This window comes from Cydia splendana, chromosome 24 (genome assembly GCF_910591565.1).
Source record: "Cydia splendana chromosome 24, ilCydSple1.2, whole genome shotgun sequence".
Taxonomy (NCBI): domain Eukaryota; kingdom Metazoa; phylum Arthropoda; class Insecta; order Lepidoptera; family Tortricidae; genus Cydia; species Cydia splendana.
The window spans coordinates 10,266,132-10,285,436 of NC_085983.1; the positions used below are offsets into that span (position 1 = coordinate 10,266,132).

General features: G+C 40.8%; 2 protein-coding genes across 2 annotated transcripts in view; one reads left to right on the forward strand and one right to left on the reverse strand.

Moving 5' to 3' along the window:
- The window catches only part of LOC134802479 (GTP-binding protein 2-like), a 33,964-nt gene extending 29,816 nt beyond the window's left edge, over positions 1-4,148 (reverse strand). The window contains exons 1-2 of the mRNA XM_063775158.1: positions 3,791-4,148; positions 282-401 (exon numbers count right to left, since the gene is read on the reverse strand). Coding sequence (XP_063631228.1) covers positions 282-396 — 115 coding nt within the window. The 5' untranslated portion in view covers positions 397-401; positions 3,791-4,148. The remainder of the gene's footprint in view (positions 1-281; positions 402-3,790) is intronic.
- A 488-nt stretch (positions 4,149-4,636) lies between these two features.
- On the forward strand, positions 4,637-13,208 carry LOC134802234 (ribonuclease H2 subunit C). The gene is made up of 4 exons (XM_063774824.1): positions 4,637-4,847; positions 5,034-5,161; positions 5,920-6,024; positions 13,045-13,208. The coding sequence occupies exons 1-4, from the start codon at positions 4,700-4,702 to the stop codon at positions 13,057-13,059; spliced, it is 396 nt and encodes a 131-aa protein (XP_063630894.1). The 5' UTR covers positions 4,637-4,699; the 3' UTR covers positions 13,060-13,208.
- Positions 13,209-19,305: the final 6,097 nt, after the last annotated feature.

Here is a 19,305-nt window from a genome sequence, read left to right on the forward strand (position 1 = left end):
TTTATTAAATTGAAATTGTGTTTAAAAATAACTGCTATCTATGTTTTTCTAATAATGATTTGGCGCTTTATTTCGTGCGCGGTGTGAAATAATTTATTTTAAGTAGAGGAATGTACCCAATGGGCACAATACTTGGGTATGTCAAAAATTTAAAGGGCCATATGTACTGTAAAACGTTGTACAATACACGTGCGAAAAGATAATTCGTGTCACTCGTGCCACTCGTTGCGAATTTCCTACTTTCCGCACTTGTATCGTATACGTACTATTAATGTTCTTACCCTTGGGCGGGTCAAGTTTCTTCTTGACATTGTCCTGGTCTGGTTTGAGCTGTTTCCTCTTGGTCTTGCTCTGGTTACCGTCCGACGGGTCGAACAGGCTGAAGAACGAATCCATGGTGACTGCTGTAACAAATGGATAATAAATAAATTTGTGGCGTCTCCTCTAGCTGTCACTGTCGACGTCGTGCCACAGTAATCAACAGATGGCGTTAGGGAGTTAGAACGCAATTACTTAGAAACCTACATCGCGCTTACGGAATTTCAAATGTCACTTACTACATATTCTGACTACCTCTCCGTGGACTTCGGTCCCCAGGCAAAAGTGAATATTGCCAATATGTTTTTTTTTATAAAAACGTTATTGGATTTTGATTTTAATTTTTGCCCTATAAGTATGAACAAACGTGATGAGTGGCGGAAGAAAGGGGAGGCCTTTGCCCAGCAGTGGGACACAAAATAGGCTATAAAAAATAAAAAATAAAGTATGAACAAAGTTTCTTTTGAAAAAAATATCGCCTTCGTGACTCCTCTGGTGTTGCGGGTGTCCATGGGCTACGGTAATCGCTTACCATCAGACGTTTGCCTCCTTTCATAAAAAAACTTATAAATATCAAATATAAAATCTTCAGATAAAGTTTAGGGGCATTGACATACAAATGATATTGATGTATTTGTTTTTCACCTCAGCAGCTCGAACAAGGGTACTTTGCTTCTTAAAAACAGTGAGCAAAATGCGATTTTGCTCACTAAGTCATTTTGTCTCACTCAGTGAGCAAAATCGCATTTTGCTCACCGAGTGAGACAACATGAGTGAGCAAAATCGCATTTTGCTCACTGAGTGAGACATGTCATTCAAGTGATCTTTATAGTCAAATGTCATTTCAACATGCGGGGTCTAATACAAGTTCGATATACTTGGGTTCTATTATCTCTGTCCCTCTAGGTATGTTCTCACTGCTTAGGGTGAAAAATTTTGTGTACTACACGAGATCAAAGTTATTTACATCTCGTGCGCTTTTGAATCCCTTACTACGCTCAAGATTCTAAATTAGATTCACTCGCTACGCTCGTGAATCTATTATAGAATCTTTCGCTTGCACGGGACTCAAAATAAGCACTCGAAGAAATATCAAACTTTGATCTCTTGTTGTACAAATAACTATTGCAGGTATAGTAGGTATTTATAGATAAGTATAAGTGTCATTATCAAGGGTGCAGGCTTCATAATTGGTGATTTAGTGACGTCATGTAGATGATAGTGTTTAGAACAATATATATAATTTACAATATAGGTACTATTTATATTTATAGTCTGTATATTTAGGTATTTAAAAGAAAGTAAACAAACAATTTGTACATTTTCGGGTAGTTATAACATTTATCAGTTAAGCAACCAAATACAAAACCGCCTGGATCAGTCACTGAACGACCTGACATTAACCTACATTATTTGATCATGTAATGTTTTCATTTGAGGGTAGATTTTGTTTACTTTTATTTAAATACCTAAAGATACAGAGTATAGACTATCTTTTGCCTGTGGCTTTATCTGCATGGAATAATGATGATAACTGATAAAAAATATTCTATATGTCCTTCCCCGGGCCTCATACTAAATCCTTAACAAATTTCATTTTAATCAGCTCAGCGGTTTAAGCGTGAAAAGGTAACAGACAGACAGTTACATTCATATTCATAATAAATATTATAATATGACGTTTATAAAGACACAATTTTTTTTTTTCTAAAATGAGATGGGAGGACGATTTCCCCCCAAAGTGGATAAGAACCGCTCAAAACAGAGAAGACTGGAAAGCTTTAGAGTAGGCCTTTGTCGGAAACCCTGTTAGCCTAGTTTGAATCAGCCATTTTTGATAGAAATATTCCCAAGCCAAAATCTTGGCATCACATCAAACGGGTTTTGGCATTGATTCTATTTGGCCAGACTGCTATCTTCGTAGGTAAACAAAAAAAAGGTTTATAAATAATGTTGTTGTCATTCGGGTGTAGTGAGTTTATGTCCTTTCTGATTGTTGCTGAGCACTGGTGGCCTAGCGGTAAGAGCGTGCAACTTTCAATCCGGAGGTCGCGGGTTCAAACCCCGGCTCGTACGAATGAGCTTTTCGGAACTTATGTACGAAATATCATTTGATATTTGCGTCTCTATTCGGTGAAGGAAAACATTGTGAGAAAACCGGACTAATCCTAATAAGGCCTAGTTTCCTCTGGGTTGGAAGGTCAGATGGCAGTCGCTTTCGTAAAAACTTAATGCTTACGTCAAATCATGGGATTAGTAGTTGTCAAGCGGACCCTAGGCTCCCATGAGCCATTCACGTGGTTGAATGCTGATAGCGACCCTGCGGCACCCCATCTAAAGTAGAGTTGGCACTCGTTGGTGGTAAGCTGAGCACTGAGCGGACGGCCGTGCGTGCCCGGGATTGTGGATAATCATTGTTATTGAATATTAATTTAATAAAACAAGGAATCTGATCAAAAATACCATTACACATTTTTAGAAGCAATTTTGTTCAAAAATAGTTACAAATTTTTAATTGGACTAGAATAATTATATGTAGGACAAAGTGGAAAGTGAAAAACCTCTATTTTCTATACTTTTAGTCAATTTAGTTACTCCTAATAATACTATTTTGTATACACCATGTTTTTTTTTATTTCAACTGTTAATTTCAAGGGTGCATTCTTGAGCTTAAATCAAGTGACTATGTATATAGTTTATGCTGTAAATATAATGTAGTATCAGTTTGCCATGAATAAATGAAATTATTCTTATTCTTAACTTTCTGAAAGACACCAGTATTCTAATTAACTCCATTTGGGAGATAATCAATAATTTGTTTTTTTTTTTTCTGATAATGCCCCTACGAGCGTGTACACTTGCCTTACATATTGATTAGTGTTTAGTACGAAGTCATACATTTGGTATTATACTTAAGTACTATCTCGGACGATTGATGTTCGAAATGTCATTAATATGTCACAGTTATCAATTGTTTGTGTGAGTTAAATGCCTTTGTTACAACAACGCTATATGCAACATTTAATTACTTTTGATAAGAAAAAAAAAACAAAAAATTAGAAAAAAAAAATTTCGAAAATTAACCATGCCATTTAGTTTTCTTAAACGTACTTAACCATACCCCAATAAAACGATTAACATACAAAGAATTACAATTTTGGTTCATGACGACAGATGAAGGGTTAAGCAATGTATTGTTAAAAAACTAACATAGGGAAATAGTATCCATTACGAATATGAATCATTTGCATAAGTTTAGTAAGAATCATGTTAGAACATAGCTATTAGCAATAACACAAATTGTTGCGAAATTGAAAGTTGAAAGGGTCCCATGATTTATTAAAATTTGCCACTAACTACTCGAACTGGATCTTACATAGATAGTATCGAATCAAAATCGATTAAAAAATCACGAACATGATTTAAAAACTATATTTTTTTTAATTTATTATCAGCACAAGGATATACTTACAAACAGCTGTTGTAGGTTCAAGGTCGAAGCCGTCCCCAGTCACTAGCTCGGCGATTCAAGCGCTTGTGAGTCAACAAAAACGTAACACAACAAGGGAACACTGCCAAATTATTTACTATGACGTAAATAACGATAACAATAATATTTTCAGCAACTGTTCAAACAGTCTCGGCGCTACGATAATCGTGCTGGATTAAGCGTATGCAATAAATGGTAACGTCACGGTGTTACGCTTGGAATAACATATTGATAAGAATATAGTAACTGGAACTGTGACTAATTAAATTTTACAACTATTGTGAAATATAAAGCAACATAATTATAAATTTGGACCGTTTGACATTTTGCGAAAAGGTTTTTTTGACTTGGAAATGAAAATATTTTTGATATGGCAATGCGCGCATGCCTTGTTCGGAAACTATAATACGTTTTCATATTTGACTCGTATGTTACGTCCAGCATATGAAGAAAAGACCTGTTAACTAAGTTATAAATAATACAATAAAAAAACTAAAATTATTTTGATTAACTGAAGTGGCTATCAACTCTACAAAATTAAAGTTTCATTTGAAAATAGCATCAATAGTGAGACTTCAGAACGCCTCGGTGATACCGGAAAAAAAAAAGTTTATGGAGCTTACTAAACACAAAAATTGTTTAATCAAATAACGGAATCAACCTCATTCTTCAGTTTATTCGATAAAGAAATAACTAAATGTAAATTAACATCATATTGATTTTGAACTCATTTAAAATAATTTTCTACATAAACCTCGCTTTTATCCAGTTTTTCAGGTTAAGTAGAAAACAATAGAATACCTTATAAACGTCATAACTGCTGTCACTTATACATTTTGCGGGAATCTGCATAACCTTAAAATATCACCCAAACCAAAATAAGTAAACGCAATGTCGATTCACGTAGAAAACACATTACAAAAAACAAATAAAGAAGCTTTCGAGCAGCGTGCACATTACGTGCCGTGTAAAGTGGAAGAAGATGGTCCCGCTAATGTAGAGAAATATTTCGAGCCGTATGTCGTTGAAGAAAATGGAGGTGAGATTACGAACAATTGTTTATTTTATTTTATTAATGAACTTCATGATTCGCAAATAAGTAAATAAATCATCAAAGGCTTCATTATAACTATTCGTTACCAAGCAGTGGAAAACTGTCGTTAAACAATACACTTTTGGACAATATTATTATTTGCTAAATTGGTTTTAATACTTTTAATTGTAGAATTAACGGCGTCCTTCCGTGGACACCCTCTAGATGGCACCAAGATGAGTTTCCCTGAGGGCTACCGAGCTGTTGTGGCCACTGAGGCGAAGAGACCACTCTCGGAAGACGCTGATCGCAAATTCCATGTAAGTAGTAGGCTTGAGTCGGTCCTGAACTAAGAACTATTAAGAATGAAATCCCATCAAGGACCGAAAGGAACTAAATCTTTTTGTACGCTCTTAATCGGTCTTTAGGTCCTTTAGTTCAGTGGGATTGGTGAGCGCTTGACATGAGTGTAACAGAAAATAGACTGAACGAAATGGTTCACAATGACGCTGGCACGAGTGCGAACGAGAAAAAAGAGTGACAAACAGTCCTAAACCTGAAAAGTATGAAGAAAAATGAAATATTTTTTTCTGTATTTTTTATATTATTTTATTATGTCTAGCTTTTTGATGTTTAATCGTCATATAGTATCGTACAACTTGAATCGTAATTCAGTTGCCAAAGATTTAGGAAAAAACTACTGTAAAATCGATTCATACATTCCCAGCTCTCAAAGACGGAACTGAACTAAAGGAACTAAAAGACCGAACTAGTTCGTTTGACCGATTGACCGAGAGCGGAGCGCTCTCTGTAGTGACCGAGCAGGCACAAGCCTAGTAAGTAGTAGGTACATATTATAAAAAAATAGCCTATGTGTATATCCCTGTGCTGAGCAAAATCCCGCCAATCCCGCTGGACCGCATCCAAGTTGTCCCCGTCATCTCTTTCTCGCCCAAATAGCCACTAGCTGGCATCCCCAGTGTAGTTGTGGCAGAGGCAGTCCGAGAAAGATATTATCAAAATTAACTGTTTTTAATATTGTTATTTTATAAACAACAATTTCGTACTGTAATTTCAGGTAATAGGAGGCTTCAAAGAGTTTATATACTGGAATTGGGACAAGAAACCGTCTAAGAATGACAACATGGTCAAAGCACTGGATTGGATAGACATTGCTGATGCGGTATGGTTAAAATTAAGTTTTTGAAATGTGAATTACTTTGGGTAAATCAATGGGGTTGGCCGTCAAAGTATTTAGCAGATGGCGCCAGCATAGCTTGCCATGTTAATCCCTAGAATTGCGTCAATTTTTTTTTAAATGGAATTTTATGTCCTGGATGCCAGCCCTTTAAGCCAAATCTCATAGAACTAGTGAAAGGGGCAAACTATGTTAGCGCCATCTATGCAAACCTTTGACAAATTGCCAACACCCAGGGACATCTTAAACTATGCTTAGTGAGGGAAGTAGTGTCACCCAATGTATGGGACTTGCAAATTTTGGTATCGGATGAATTCACTTGGCACAAATGTTGTATACGTAAAGCTAAGCCAATCCAGCCCAGTAGCCATCCGCCACACCCTGGTGGGTAGGCAGGGGGCATCCAAAGTTACACGCCGGCGTGCTTTAGGTAAAAAATCATATCGGCTTCTATTTCCCTACCACCTCGAGTTTGGTATCATTTCCAGATAAATCGGGCATGAGGAATTCATTTTTGAGACATTTAACGTACAGTTTAATAGAAAAAAAATAAAAATATTGACGAACAAATCAAAATTGCTATTGTTTTTATTCAACTATTACTATTATCAGCTGAAACTACAAATGCTAGAAAGTTGAAATTTGCACACCAGGTTACATTTATAATGTGTACAAGAGATAAGAAACGATTTTGAAAAATTCGACCCCTAAGGGGTTAAAAAGGGGATCAAAGTTTGTATGGGGTTCATGTTTTATTTTAAGCTAGGAATTTTAAACTTCGTTAAAAGATATATTATTAAAATACAAGAAAACTAATTTCAGCGTTTTTGAAAATTCATTCCCTAAGGTGGCGAAATAGGGGTTGAAAATTTGTATGGAGATCAAAATTTTTTTCGAGTGTGGGGCTTAAAACTTTTTATATGCGCATATTATTATAAAACAAGAAAAGTAATTTCAGCGTTTTTAAAAATTCATCCTCTAACGGGGTTAAAAAGGAGTTGAAAGCTTGAATCCATTACAAATTACTTTGACTGCCCCCCCTGCCTACCTGCCAGGGGGTGGCGGATGGCTACCGGGCTCAATTAGCTTAGCTTTACGTATATTACATCTGTGCTAAGTGAATTCATCCGATACCAACATTTGCACCTTATGACACTACTTCCCGGGCTATGCTGGGGCCCTTGGGCACATAAGAATTTGGAACCCTTTTGGGCAGTAAAGAAAGATCGATACTATGATCTTCTATTTATTATGAGTAATCACTAATCAAATATACTGTTACTGTCCGTCCTTCGGGGCCCTTATGGTAAAGACGGTACTGCCAACCCCGTTATTTCAATGTCACGTATTGGGACTGTGCGCGTTGGAGGGTCTGCCATCTTGTGGCCTGAATCGGAGACATATATAGGTTATAGGTTATCGCGGGCTTGTTTTCCGCAACTCGACGTCTATTATTGCGCCTATTTTGCGTGATGGGATGGCGGCACTATTCCTGCCAACCCAACTCCACCAAGAAGCCTAGCAGACCCTTTATGTTGCCGACGACTTCTGGGAGAGACCCCGGTGAGCCGAGGTGTTGTGCCCGGTATTTTGCCACCCCTGGGCATTCGAGAATGACGTGGGCGGCTGTCTCCTCTGCCTCCATGCATGCTCTGCAGAGGGGGCTATCTGTAACACGTAGGGTTAATAGGTGTTTGTTAAATGAGGCGTGTCCAGTTATTGCCCCAGCTAAAAGCCGGAGCTGTGGTCTCTTCAGCTGTCGAAGCCTCCGCGACAGATTGGGGTTGAGTGTCGGGAGGGCTTCCTTCGCCTGCCTGCATGTGCCTAGGTTAGACCAATATTGCTGGTGTTTTACCTTGGTGCTGTGTCGCAGCGTGTTCCGGAGCCAGGCATATGGCAGAGGTAGGATTGGCTCAGGTCCTGCCACCTTCAGTTCCGAGCCTCCTCTCGCCAGGATGTCGGCTGCATCGTTACCTCGTGAGTTGCTGTGTCCTTTGATCCACTGCAGAGTTATGCCATTGGTGGTACATACCTCTGACAGAGCTTTGTGACATTCGTAAATTAGCCCTGAAGTGAAAGTATAACTTTGTAGAGCTTGTAGTACTGACCGACTATCAGAGAGTATGCGGATGGGGTAGTCCATTGCTTCCCTTGATACGATTGCGTGTGCTGCCATTATAATGCCCATACATTCCGCCTGGAAGACTGTGTTATGGGCACCAAGTGGTGTCGAGATGTGTATGTTTAGGTCCTCTGAGAAAACCCCAGCGCCAGTGCCTGACCTTGTTTTTGATCCGTCCGTGAAGATTCTCAGCTCCCTTGGGTTGAGTCCTTCATGGGGTTCTTCGTGTAATTGTATTTTGTATTTTTTGTCGAAGACGAACTGCTTGGGTATCCTGTCAGTCACCGCTTCTATAAGCGGTTCCTTACCTATGGCCTCGTGGAGGATTTCGGTGTGTGGCACCCTAGGCGGTCTCCAGAGATTAGATTTTTTGAGACGTACCGCCGCAGCCAGCGCTTCTTGTTGTATGAAGAGGTGCAGCGGCGGCAGGCCCAGTAAGGCTTCCAGGGCCGCGGTTGGTGTTGTCCTCATGCAGCCCGTTGTCGCCATACAGGCCAACCTCTGGAGTCGTTGTAGTCTAGCCTCAACAGTGGATAGTTTGGTGCGTGGCCACCATACTATCGCGCCGTAGCTTATTATTGGTCTTATCACTGCCTGGTAAAGCCATAGAGTTAGCCTAGGAGTTAATCCCCAGGTTCTACCCACCATTCTACGACATTGCCAGAACGCGATTGTAGCTTTATCAATTTTGCCATTTAGGTGATTACTCCAATTCAGTTTGTTGTCAAGTATTACCCCTAGATACTTTACCTCTGCCGATAGTTGGAGTTCTGTATTGAACAGTTTGGGAAGGTGGTAGTTTCCCAAGTTGCGTTTGTTGGTGAACATTACCAGCTCCGTCTTGCGGGGATTGACTGTGAGTTCGTTGTTAACGCACCAGCGCTCCACGATGGCTAGTGCAGAGCGGGTAACATCGCATACCGTACCTGAGTGGTTGCCGCTTGTTAGTATCACTATGTCGTCAGCATAGCCGATTGTGTAATAGTGATTGTTGTTTAATGTTGTTATGAGGTCGTTCACCACTAGGTTCCATAGAAGTGGCGATAGAACTCCCCCTTGGGGGCATCCCTTTGCCACTACTGCCTGCTGTGTCTCGCCTGTCCCAAGTCTTATGACCCTCTGGCTCAACATGTTGTTTATCCATTTGGTCATGACTGCATTCGCACCATGTCTTACCAGTGCTGCTGCAATGCTGCTGAACCTAGTCCTGTCGAAGGCTCCTTCTATGTCTATAAAGGTTCCTAAGCACATGGACCTGTTTTTAATCGCTACCTCAATTTTGCTTACCACTGCATGAAGTGCCGATTCTGTAGACTTGCCAGGGCTGTAGGCATGTTGGTTGGGATGCAGGGGCACGTTACTCAGCACTCTCTCCCTCAGATGCCTATCGCACAACCTCTCCAAGGTTTTAAGCATGAATGAGGTCAGGCTGATGGGCCTGAAGGATTTGGGATCTGAGTAATCGCTTTTACCTGGTTTCGGTATGAAGATGACTTTGACCTCTCTCCACCGCTTCGGCACGTACCTGTGAGCCAGACAGGCGCGCAGAATGGTGGTCAGCTTCAAAGTGAGATGCCTCCCGCCCCACTTAAGTAGCGCAGGGAAGATCCCGTCCATTCCTGGAGATTTGAAGGAGTCAAAACTGTTTATGGCCCATTGCGTGCGCTGCGGGCTGATTACCTCATGTGTCTGCTGCCACTCGTCCTCCGACGGAGTGGTCTCCTCCTCCTCCCAACTTACTGGGTGCGATATCACGCAGTCCGGGAAGTGTGTTTGCACCAGGACCCGTTCCGCCTCCTCCGGTGAGTTGGTGAGAGAGTTGTCAGGCTTACGTAGGGATCCCAAGGTTATGGTTGAGTTGTTGGAGAGAACCTTCCTTACCCTATTAGCCTGCATGGTGGTCTCAATGTCTGTACAGAATTTGCGCCATGAGTTTGTGCTTCTGTACCTGAGTCGTTTTTTGTACTTGGCCTTGGTGGACTTGTAGTTATCCCAGTCCTCGTCAGTGCCAGTGTTCATAGCTCTGTTTAGTTGTCTCCTCATCTTGCCCCTGAGTCTCTCCAGCTCAGGTCCCCACCAGTTGTTCTTCCTTCCACTTCTTGTTGATGGGGTAGCTAAGGGACATGCCTGATGGTAGCAATCCAGGATGGTGTTTGTAAGGGTGCTTACCTGTTCTTCTATCTCAGCTATGCCTACTATCTTCAGGGGACCCTCCTGCTGTTCCAGTACTGTGTTTAGACGCAGGGTGTAGAGGTCGCGATTAGTCCTGCGTGGGTCCCTTCTAGGCACTGCTGTGAATGTTTTTACCTGAATGTCGAATCGAATCCATCTGTGGTCTGAACATGACACCTCCTCCGATACATGCCAGCCTGAGATGTGTTTCGATGCTTCTTCAGATGCTAGGGTCAGGTCAATGATTGTTCTGCTGCGTCTGTTTATGAATGTTGGTTTCGAACCTGTGTTAAGGAGGTTGAGGTTCGTGGTAAATAGGTACTCGACAAGCTTCTTACCTCTCTCGTTACCTGTATCCATGCCCCATAGGGGGTGGTGTGCGTTCGAGTCGGTTGCCACGATGAGTTCGAGCCCCGCCTCTTCGCAGTAGTTGACCAGCCTTGTCATGTCGTGCGGTGGTGGGTCGTCCGCCTCCGGCATGTACACAGAGGCTACGACCATCTCCTGCATGCTGGTGTCTTGCGCCCCGCGCAGCCTTATGGCGCACACGTCTCTAGAACAGAAGCTCGTTAGAGGTTGCACATGTATATCTTTAGTTGTGTATATGCAGGCCCGGGGATTATCCGGACCCGAGTAGACTGTTAGCTTACCTCCTATGTTACGGAGACCGCAAACAGAGCCCCTTCTGACCCACGGCTCCTGGATCAGAATTACGGCTGTTGTGTTGACCTCCAACCACTTCCGGATCTGAGCCGTTGCGGTTTCGCTGTGGTGGAGGTTGGCTTGGAGGAATTTACCAATGGGCGAAGGGGGTTCCTCCACCAGGATCGCCCTCCTCCGCCGACATCGGCTCCTCCTCCTCCTTGCCGATGGCCAGCTTGCCCAGCCCCTGCGCGCATTCCCCTTCACTCCCCGAGGAGTCACGAAGAAGTTCTTCTTCGTCCTTCTCGGGGACGGAAGGAGACTGCGCTGGGGCCTGCAACTCAGGCTCCTGGACTTCGTCAACAGGTGCCTGCGTCGTCACGCAAGTGTCCATGGGCTCGGCAGGTGCCTCAGCTGCGCCATCTATGGCGACAGTGCTGCTAGGGGGCGGTTGTTCCCTGAATTTGCCCCGTGACCCCTCAAACTTCACGTACACCGAACCCAGCATAAAGCCGAGCCGGCGTCCGCGGTTCACAAGGGGCTGCACGACTGTCTCCGGCACACTGACCACAGCGAACGTCTCCGTTCCCTGCACCTCTCGCCGGTTGAGCAGCCAGCGGTCTATTTCCGCCCACGGGTTCTGGTAGCGGAGGGCTCGGCCTACTTCGCCAAAGTCCTCCCAGACACCCGGGAACAGGATGCCGCAGCGTACTCGCTTGGGTACCTCGCTCTGGCGCTTGACTACCACCTTCTCCCCCTCATCGAGGGTGATGGTAGCCACACTGCGCTTGAGCCATGCTAGCGTAGCCTGGTTCTCGCACCACAATCTGAGGGAGCCATTCGCCCATACGGGCTTGCCCCTGAAGAGTGGACCTGCGGGAAGGCTTGAGGTGGGCTGTCTAGCTTCCTGCGAGAGCAGGGCTAGCAGCTGCCTCTGGACCTCATCCGATTGTTGCGAGGTCAGGTGTCCCGAGGTGGCAGTAGTTACCGCCACCAGCAGGTCAGCCTTTGCCGCCTCTGCATAATCGGCATGGGGGGTTTCACCAGGCGGTCCAGTCCTCTGCCTCTTAGGCTCTCCTCTGGGAGATATTGTCTCATCCAGTCGGGCCCTCTTGGCAGAAGACCGGGCACCCTGGTTACTTTCCTTCTTGGCCCTGGTCCCCTTCGCCCTCTTTTCCTGGGGAGGGGCACGGTTCGCTGCTGGTGGACCAGCTGCAGCTTGCGCCTGACCCTTCCCAGAGACGCTCTGTTGAGGCGCCGGGGCGGTGTTGAGAGCTGCTAGTCTCTCTCTGCGCTTCCTTCTCTGCTTCTTGTTCAGCTTATGCGGCTTAGCCGCAGCTGTAACAGGGGGAGGCGGGGGCACGGGAGTTTCCACCCGTTTATTGGGCTTCCACCTCCGCGCCTTCCTGGACACCTGGACGGTCCCATAAATCGGAGACATAAACATGTAAAACGTACGTAAATTACATTGCCAAAGCAAGTGCTGCCATCTACCGTTTTCGTACGTTTTCTGTGCATAGTAGGTTCTGTTATCTTTTGGGCTAAAAATCTGACGGCTCCTGTGTTGTCTCCTATAGTTCATGCACGCACCCCATTGATTGTATCACGCACGTCGGTTGCGGAAACTTGCCTGTGCTACAGGGATGTTGCGAACATCCGCATCCGCAACCGCGGAACTTCCGCATTATTTTCAACATCCGCATCCGCATAAAATCGATGCGGAGCTTATGCGGATGCGGATGTAGAACAAGTCGGTACAGGAGCGGCGGCGTAAGTGCTAGGTAATTTCTTCATTACCTATACTATAACGAAATCGTCTACATCCAGAAAAGTCGGCCAAGTTACTGTTTATTAAATATAACGCACCTATATTCTTGCTCAAATACTAAACGTTTTGTTTTTTTTTTATTAAAAATATGTAATGTTTGACGTTTTCTAAGTAGGTACCTAATCTTGACATCCGCATCCGCGGATGTGAGCCTTTAAATATCCGCATCCGCATCCGCGGATGTCAAAAACTCTGCATCCGCAACATCCCTGTTACAATAGAATGTGTGTATCTTTTTCAGATCCACGGCGATTGATCTTCGAATAGACATAAGGAGTAACAGCGAAAGATGTTCAGCTCATTCGGCGCCACCTCACTAACTTCAACAACTTTGCTGCGGCAATTTGTTATAACACAGTTTACACAGTTAAACATGGTCCAGAAACTTCCTGCCTATAGTTCGTTTTTTTAGCATTAGAAAAAGACTAGGCGATCTTGTCTTTTAAATGAAAAACGATTTTTTTTAATCAGTAACTATTACCAGCTATTATTATATATAAAATTGAAAAACCAGAACGGGATAAAAAACGAGGGAAGAAGCGAGATGGCGCCTTACAAATTTCTAAAAAAGTTTTTGACACGTTTCTCGAATACGACGCACGTATGATAAGAAAAACCTGTTCAAATCAATTATCTACATATGGGAATAGAACTAGACCATAAAAACTATCGCTTCCGATGCGTATTTAATTTACAATAAGGAAAAGAAATTTTCATAACAATCTTCATCGGCCATTTCTCGGCAACTCTCGGTTGCTTTCGTTTGGCGGTGCTACAGATTAGACCAAATAATCCGTAAGTTAAAGTAAACTAAATTATGTTTGTCATGTTGGTATACAGGTATTTCTGAGTTTTTTTACGCGAAGTAAAATAAAAAGTGCTGCCAACCTCAACCTTAGTCTATAGAGCCCATACGAGTGATTTATGTCATATATGACTTATCATTCTTATCAATCAAAGTAATTACTATATTATTATTATCAATTTGTATTTTGTTGTTTTAAATTTATTTTTGAGTTATATTATTCAGATTGACTTTCACGGCTTCGGCAAACATTGCCATTCGTCCGGGAAACGGGCTAAGAATGCTGAGATGGGCCAAAAATACAAAGTTGATAGTAAGTTATGTAGGTAGATTAAAGTGCATGTTCAGATGTTATTGAGCGACCTGATAAAAATAAGCAAATGTACAGTCAGCAGTCGGCCAAATATCGTAATATAATTTTGTTGCCATAGAAATAAGGATGTGGTCCGATATAGTGGCGAAATATTGAGAGACAAAAGCGGCTACATTCAGTGGTGGCTCGGACACTTAGAGAGAATGGGAGAGGATCGTGCCGTAAAGAGAGCGCAGGTACTTGGGACAACAAAATGGGAGACGCCCGAGTGGACGTCCTAGGTACCGCTGAAACGACGTAGTTGCTCAAGACCTGCTCAACCTCGGCCTGCTCGGCCATGGCGACTGGCGAGAGCTATCGCAAGACCGAGAGGACTAGACTACCTATGTTTGTATGAAAAGGCGATTTAAGGGCGGTGGTCGTCCATATTCGTCTTAAGGCGAAAATTAATCTAATGAACGTTTTTGCAACTAGGCTTATAAGAACAAATAATAATTTTATCTTGAAACAAGTTTTAAATAAATACGTGTAGATGAAAAAATACAATCTTCCCTTTTATCAAATCACATCATTTTTGACAAATTTGCGAATTGAGTTATCCAAATAACGGCTACAAATAACCCAAGTAGCATTGCAAGCTGTATATAAGCTGTATTAAAGTTTATTTGTATACTATAAGCTGTACAGTTAGGCTGTACAAAGGCTGTATAAGCGCTTATACAGCCCTTATAAGTAAAAAAAGGGCCCAAATTATACAGCCTTTGGCGTTATTAGAGCTGTAGAGTAGCTGTATAAGCAATACATAAGCTGCATAATAGCTGCATTACAGCTATATTTCGGTGTAACAGGAAACCTTAACACTACAGATAATCTCTTATAAGTACGATATAAGAATATAAGTTTTCAATTAGTTATAAGAAAGAATTACAAGAGAATAATAATCATTTAAGAAACTAAAATGTCTTAATCTTGTTCATTCGTAATATAGTAATGGCGACAATAAAGTGTTATAGTGGATGGTAAAAGTAAAAGTAAATATTATACAGGACTTGAATGGAATTTTACATTATTGGTAAGTGCGGATTATTATTTATTGTGAACCTGTGTATCTTTTCTGGCAAAATATTTACGCGCCTGCAAAATAACAAAGAGAAACCATAAGGAAAATATCAAAAATCGGTAAAGTTACTGTTTGTTTTTAAGGTTAGAGTATCAAACATATTTATAAATATTAATTCTAAGGCTAAACAATTTATTTTAGCTGGTAATCATAACACGGCGTTAGTCTGCTAAATATTTGCAAGTATTTCTTTAATTATATTTACAAATACGTTTTTTTATTTCTTGTAAAATGGCGACAATTTTTAAACAGCCTACAGGATAGTTGGAGAGCATTATAATCTTAGTAGCTGTGCTGTGTAATAAATAGAGTGTCTTTTACAGCTTTTGTAATTAAAACAGCTTTATAATAGAATATTTGTATTCGTTTGGCTGTATTTCGGTTCTCCGTACATAAGTTATAATTCTCTTTAGAGATCCGTATAACAAATAAAAAACCTGTACTGTAACTGTCATTCATTAAAAACATTCGTAAAAACTAAAAAACTAAAACTAGTGCCTACGTCAAATCATGGGATTAGTTGTCAAGCGGACCCCAGGCTCTCATGAGCCGTGGCGAAATGCCGGGAAAACGCGAGGAAGAAGAAGACTGTAACTGTCATATATTCCTTTAGTTTTATAATACACTTATTTTCAGAAATCATTACACTACTATACTTATACGAGTGTAAAATTACGCCAAAAGATTGTTATAAGCGACTCTATCAGTAATACAGAAAAAGCTGTACTATAGCTGCCATTTATTCATTTGGTTTTATAATACCCTTACAGATAGAAGTTATACAACTACTATTCTTATAGGAGAGTAAGATTACGCCTTAAGAAATAGCTTTAAAACGGGGTTGACAGATACATTTGTACAGCTACAAGTGCCAAGTGATACTACAATACAGCCTGTATACAGCTTTTACGATAAAATTAGCTTGTAGTGTTTCATAACACTTAATGTTTTAAAACGGAGTTGACAGATACTTTTGTACAGCTAAAAGTGCCAAGTGTTACTACAATACAGCCTGTATACAGCTTTTACGATAGAATTAGCTTGTAGTCTCTCACAACACTTTTAGTTTTATAGTAGATTTTTTATATTCTGATAAAGCACCCCATGCTTCCGCAGAATCCTTTATAATGATTTTATACAGCTTGAGCTGTATAATGTCTGTAAAGTACCTTTTATACAGCTTAAAACTTTTCTGACACTCTTATACGTCCCTTAAATCACTCTAAGTTCTTAATTGGCTGCTATATTGATGTTGCCGACACTTCCATGCTACTTGGGAAGAAATCCCTATCACAGTTTTAAACCATGGCAGGGTTGAATACATAATAATGTCGGTATTTAACTAAACATAAGACGAACTCTTTATTTCATTTACGCGAGCGGAGCTGCGGGCCCGTCTAGTTACTTATGAAAGCAAAAGAATGTAAATAATCGTGTATGATTCATAATTGTTGCATATTTGCCGTGACTTATTTTAGTGTTTTTTCAATAGAAAGACACGTCAAGATTGTTTACTTTTTTTCTTATACTAAAAAAACGAACTATAGCACAGCTATACTCTGGAATGATTAAAATGTCACTTCTTCCTCGATTCCTCATGACTGAGGGTCGCGACCATGTGAGGGAATGTCACTACACCTGATAAAATCACCTGATCTGTGATGTCAATTGTAAAAATATTTGGTCAATAAACGATTTGTATTTGTAAAACAAAGTCTCCCGCCGCATCGGTCTGTCTGTCTGTATGTTCACGAACTCAACGGCTTTTCATGCGGTATTCACCTATCAATAGTGATTTTTGAGGAAGGTTTAGGTGTATAATTTGTTAAGTTTTTATGTAACCCGTGCAAAGGCGGGGTGGTTTGCTAGTTTATCTATAATTCTTGCCGAGTAGGGTCAATTTTAAATGGCAAAAAATGAAAGTAGTACCAGCTGGACATACAAACGTGCTAAGCGAATAGTTCTGTTCACTGTACAGTCACCTGCAATAATATGTTACACAACGAAGGCCGCAAAAATATCTGACACAATCTTATTTGTAGAGCCATAAGAGCGTGTCACATATTTTTGCGGCCTTCGGAAGAGTAATATATTATTGCAGACTGTACATCCGTGGAATTATCTAAATAACTGTAATAAGTACCTAGTTAATGACTCAATAAAACAATATGAAAATAGTTTCATTATTTATTTCACACACATCTCTTTTTTAAACATCTGTAGGCACAAGTAGCGATACATCACTCCATCCTCAATGTGTCCTCAATCTATATAATAAATTATATTTTATGTATGGTTTTATACATTTTATTTTCTACCTTTAACCTTTTCGACGCCGTGTCAAACACAAAAGTTGTCACTCGGACGCCACGTCACCCAAGTGTCAAAACTAAAATTGACTTTATGCAAATGCACGTAGGTCTATGTTGCTCTGTGGTCTGTGACCAATTAATCGGTTTTTGGCGTTGAACCTGTGGTACGGATATATCGGTTATTGGCGTCCAAAAGGTTAAACTTGCGACATAAAATAGTAGAAATTAAATAAAACGGAACTAAAAAAAATCCATACTAAATTGTTGCCATGTTTAATCATTTCACGTTATATTTTATGTTTAAAAATGTGACAGTTACGTAGGAAGTGGCGCCCTCAATAATTTTCTACAATTTCTTGTCCGACTATAAGGTCGTTATTAAGACGAATGTCAATGGTAATATTTTTAAAAGACTATTGTCACAATATTTAAGGTAGAAAATAAAATGCTTAAAAACCTTGACAAACTAGAGGTAAAGAGTAATTAAATTATAGGCGAATTGCAAAGTTAAAGACAAAAACGTGTTTCGGATTTCAGCTGACGTAGATGGTGCTGCACTACGTTGTGCGGTAAAAATATTGTCGTTAAAAAAAAACCAGTTATCATAACACACGCGGTGTCACGCGGCACCATCTACTTCAGCTGTCAAACTTGGGGCACGATTTTTCTACAATAACTCTTTTCCAGGCATAATAAAAAAAAAGTTTTTTACATCACCTATTCGAAAAAGGGCTTTTTCTTCCCCGCTAGGAGGGATCAAAGTGGCACTTTCCTTCTCTGCTAGGAGGGATCAAAGTTGTACTTTTCTGTTATGGACACGATCTTTTCTTTCTTGCATACTATTTTTTTTTTGGTCAAATATTACATATTTTGGAACATAACTATTTCCTCATAGGTGATGTGAAAAGCAGTATGTGTCACACGGTATCAAAATTATTTCGTCTTGGGCTTAACACTTGAATCCCTCATTACGCTCAGGATTCTACTTTAGAATCCATCGCTTCATTCAGGATTTAATGTACGCCCTTGACGGAAATATATCATTTTGATCCCTTGTAACACAAGCTACTATTTCTAATGTGAGTTGATTTATGATTTTTAAGGAATCAACATTTTTTTTTAATTGTGAATAGATTATACTGAGTGACGAAACGCTACATTATTCCCCGGCTGTAGCTCACTTCGCTAGAATCATACGTCGCCAGTAAATATTACATACAATGTAAAGAAAGAACGCGGACCGCGAGGACTATCGGACAATGACCCGCCTCAATCGCACGCGCGTAATTTTATTGCTATATCGCTCGCACAGTCGGGAGACACTCCTCGCTTCGGGCAAACTCGGCTCCGTTCGGCTCAGCATTGCTCCGAGCAATTATTAGGTTTGAAACAACTTGACGTCCCTTTGCGTGCACAACCACAGATAAGATAATTACTTGAATTTTGACAACCCTAAATAGTCGAAAGGGATAGTGCCATAAATTAGAAAGGGATATCATGATTCGACTCTGAATCGCTGTCAAACTTCGGTTTTGTAGGAAGTGTCCTTTCTGTACGGTAGTACTATTACTTATTTTGTGGCACAGTGTCATTGACCGCCGGCATCATGGGCGGTACAGCAATATATACGCGCGAGCGATAGAGATATGTACAGGGTCAATATACTAAATTCCTTGTTCTAAGTGTCCTTTCTTTACGCAACTCGTGATTTGAAACACTCCCTTCGGTCGTGTTTTAATTTATCCCGAGTTGCGAATTACCTATTCGCACATGTATTGTACGTTTTACAGTACATATGGCAATTTAAATTTTCGACATAGGCACGGAAAGTGCTTATTCCCACACTACTGTAAAGTATATAAAACTAGTTTGTTTAAAAGAGTATTCTCAACAAGGAATAATTATGGTTGAATTATTTCACAATCATTATTTTAAACCTGATGTAATAAAAA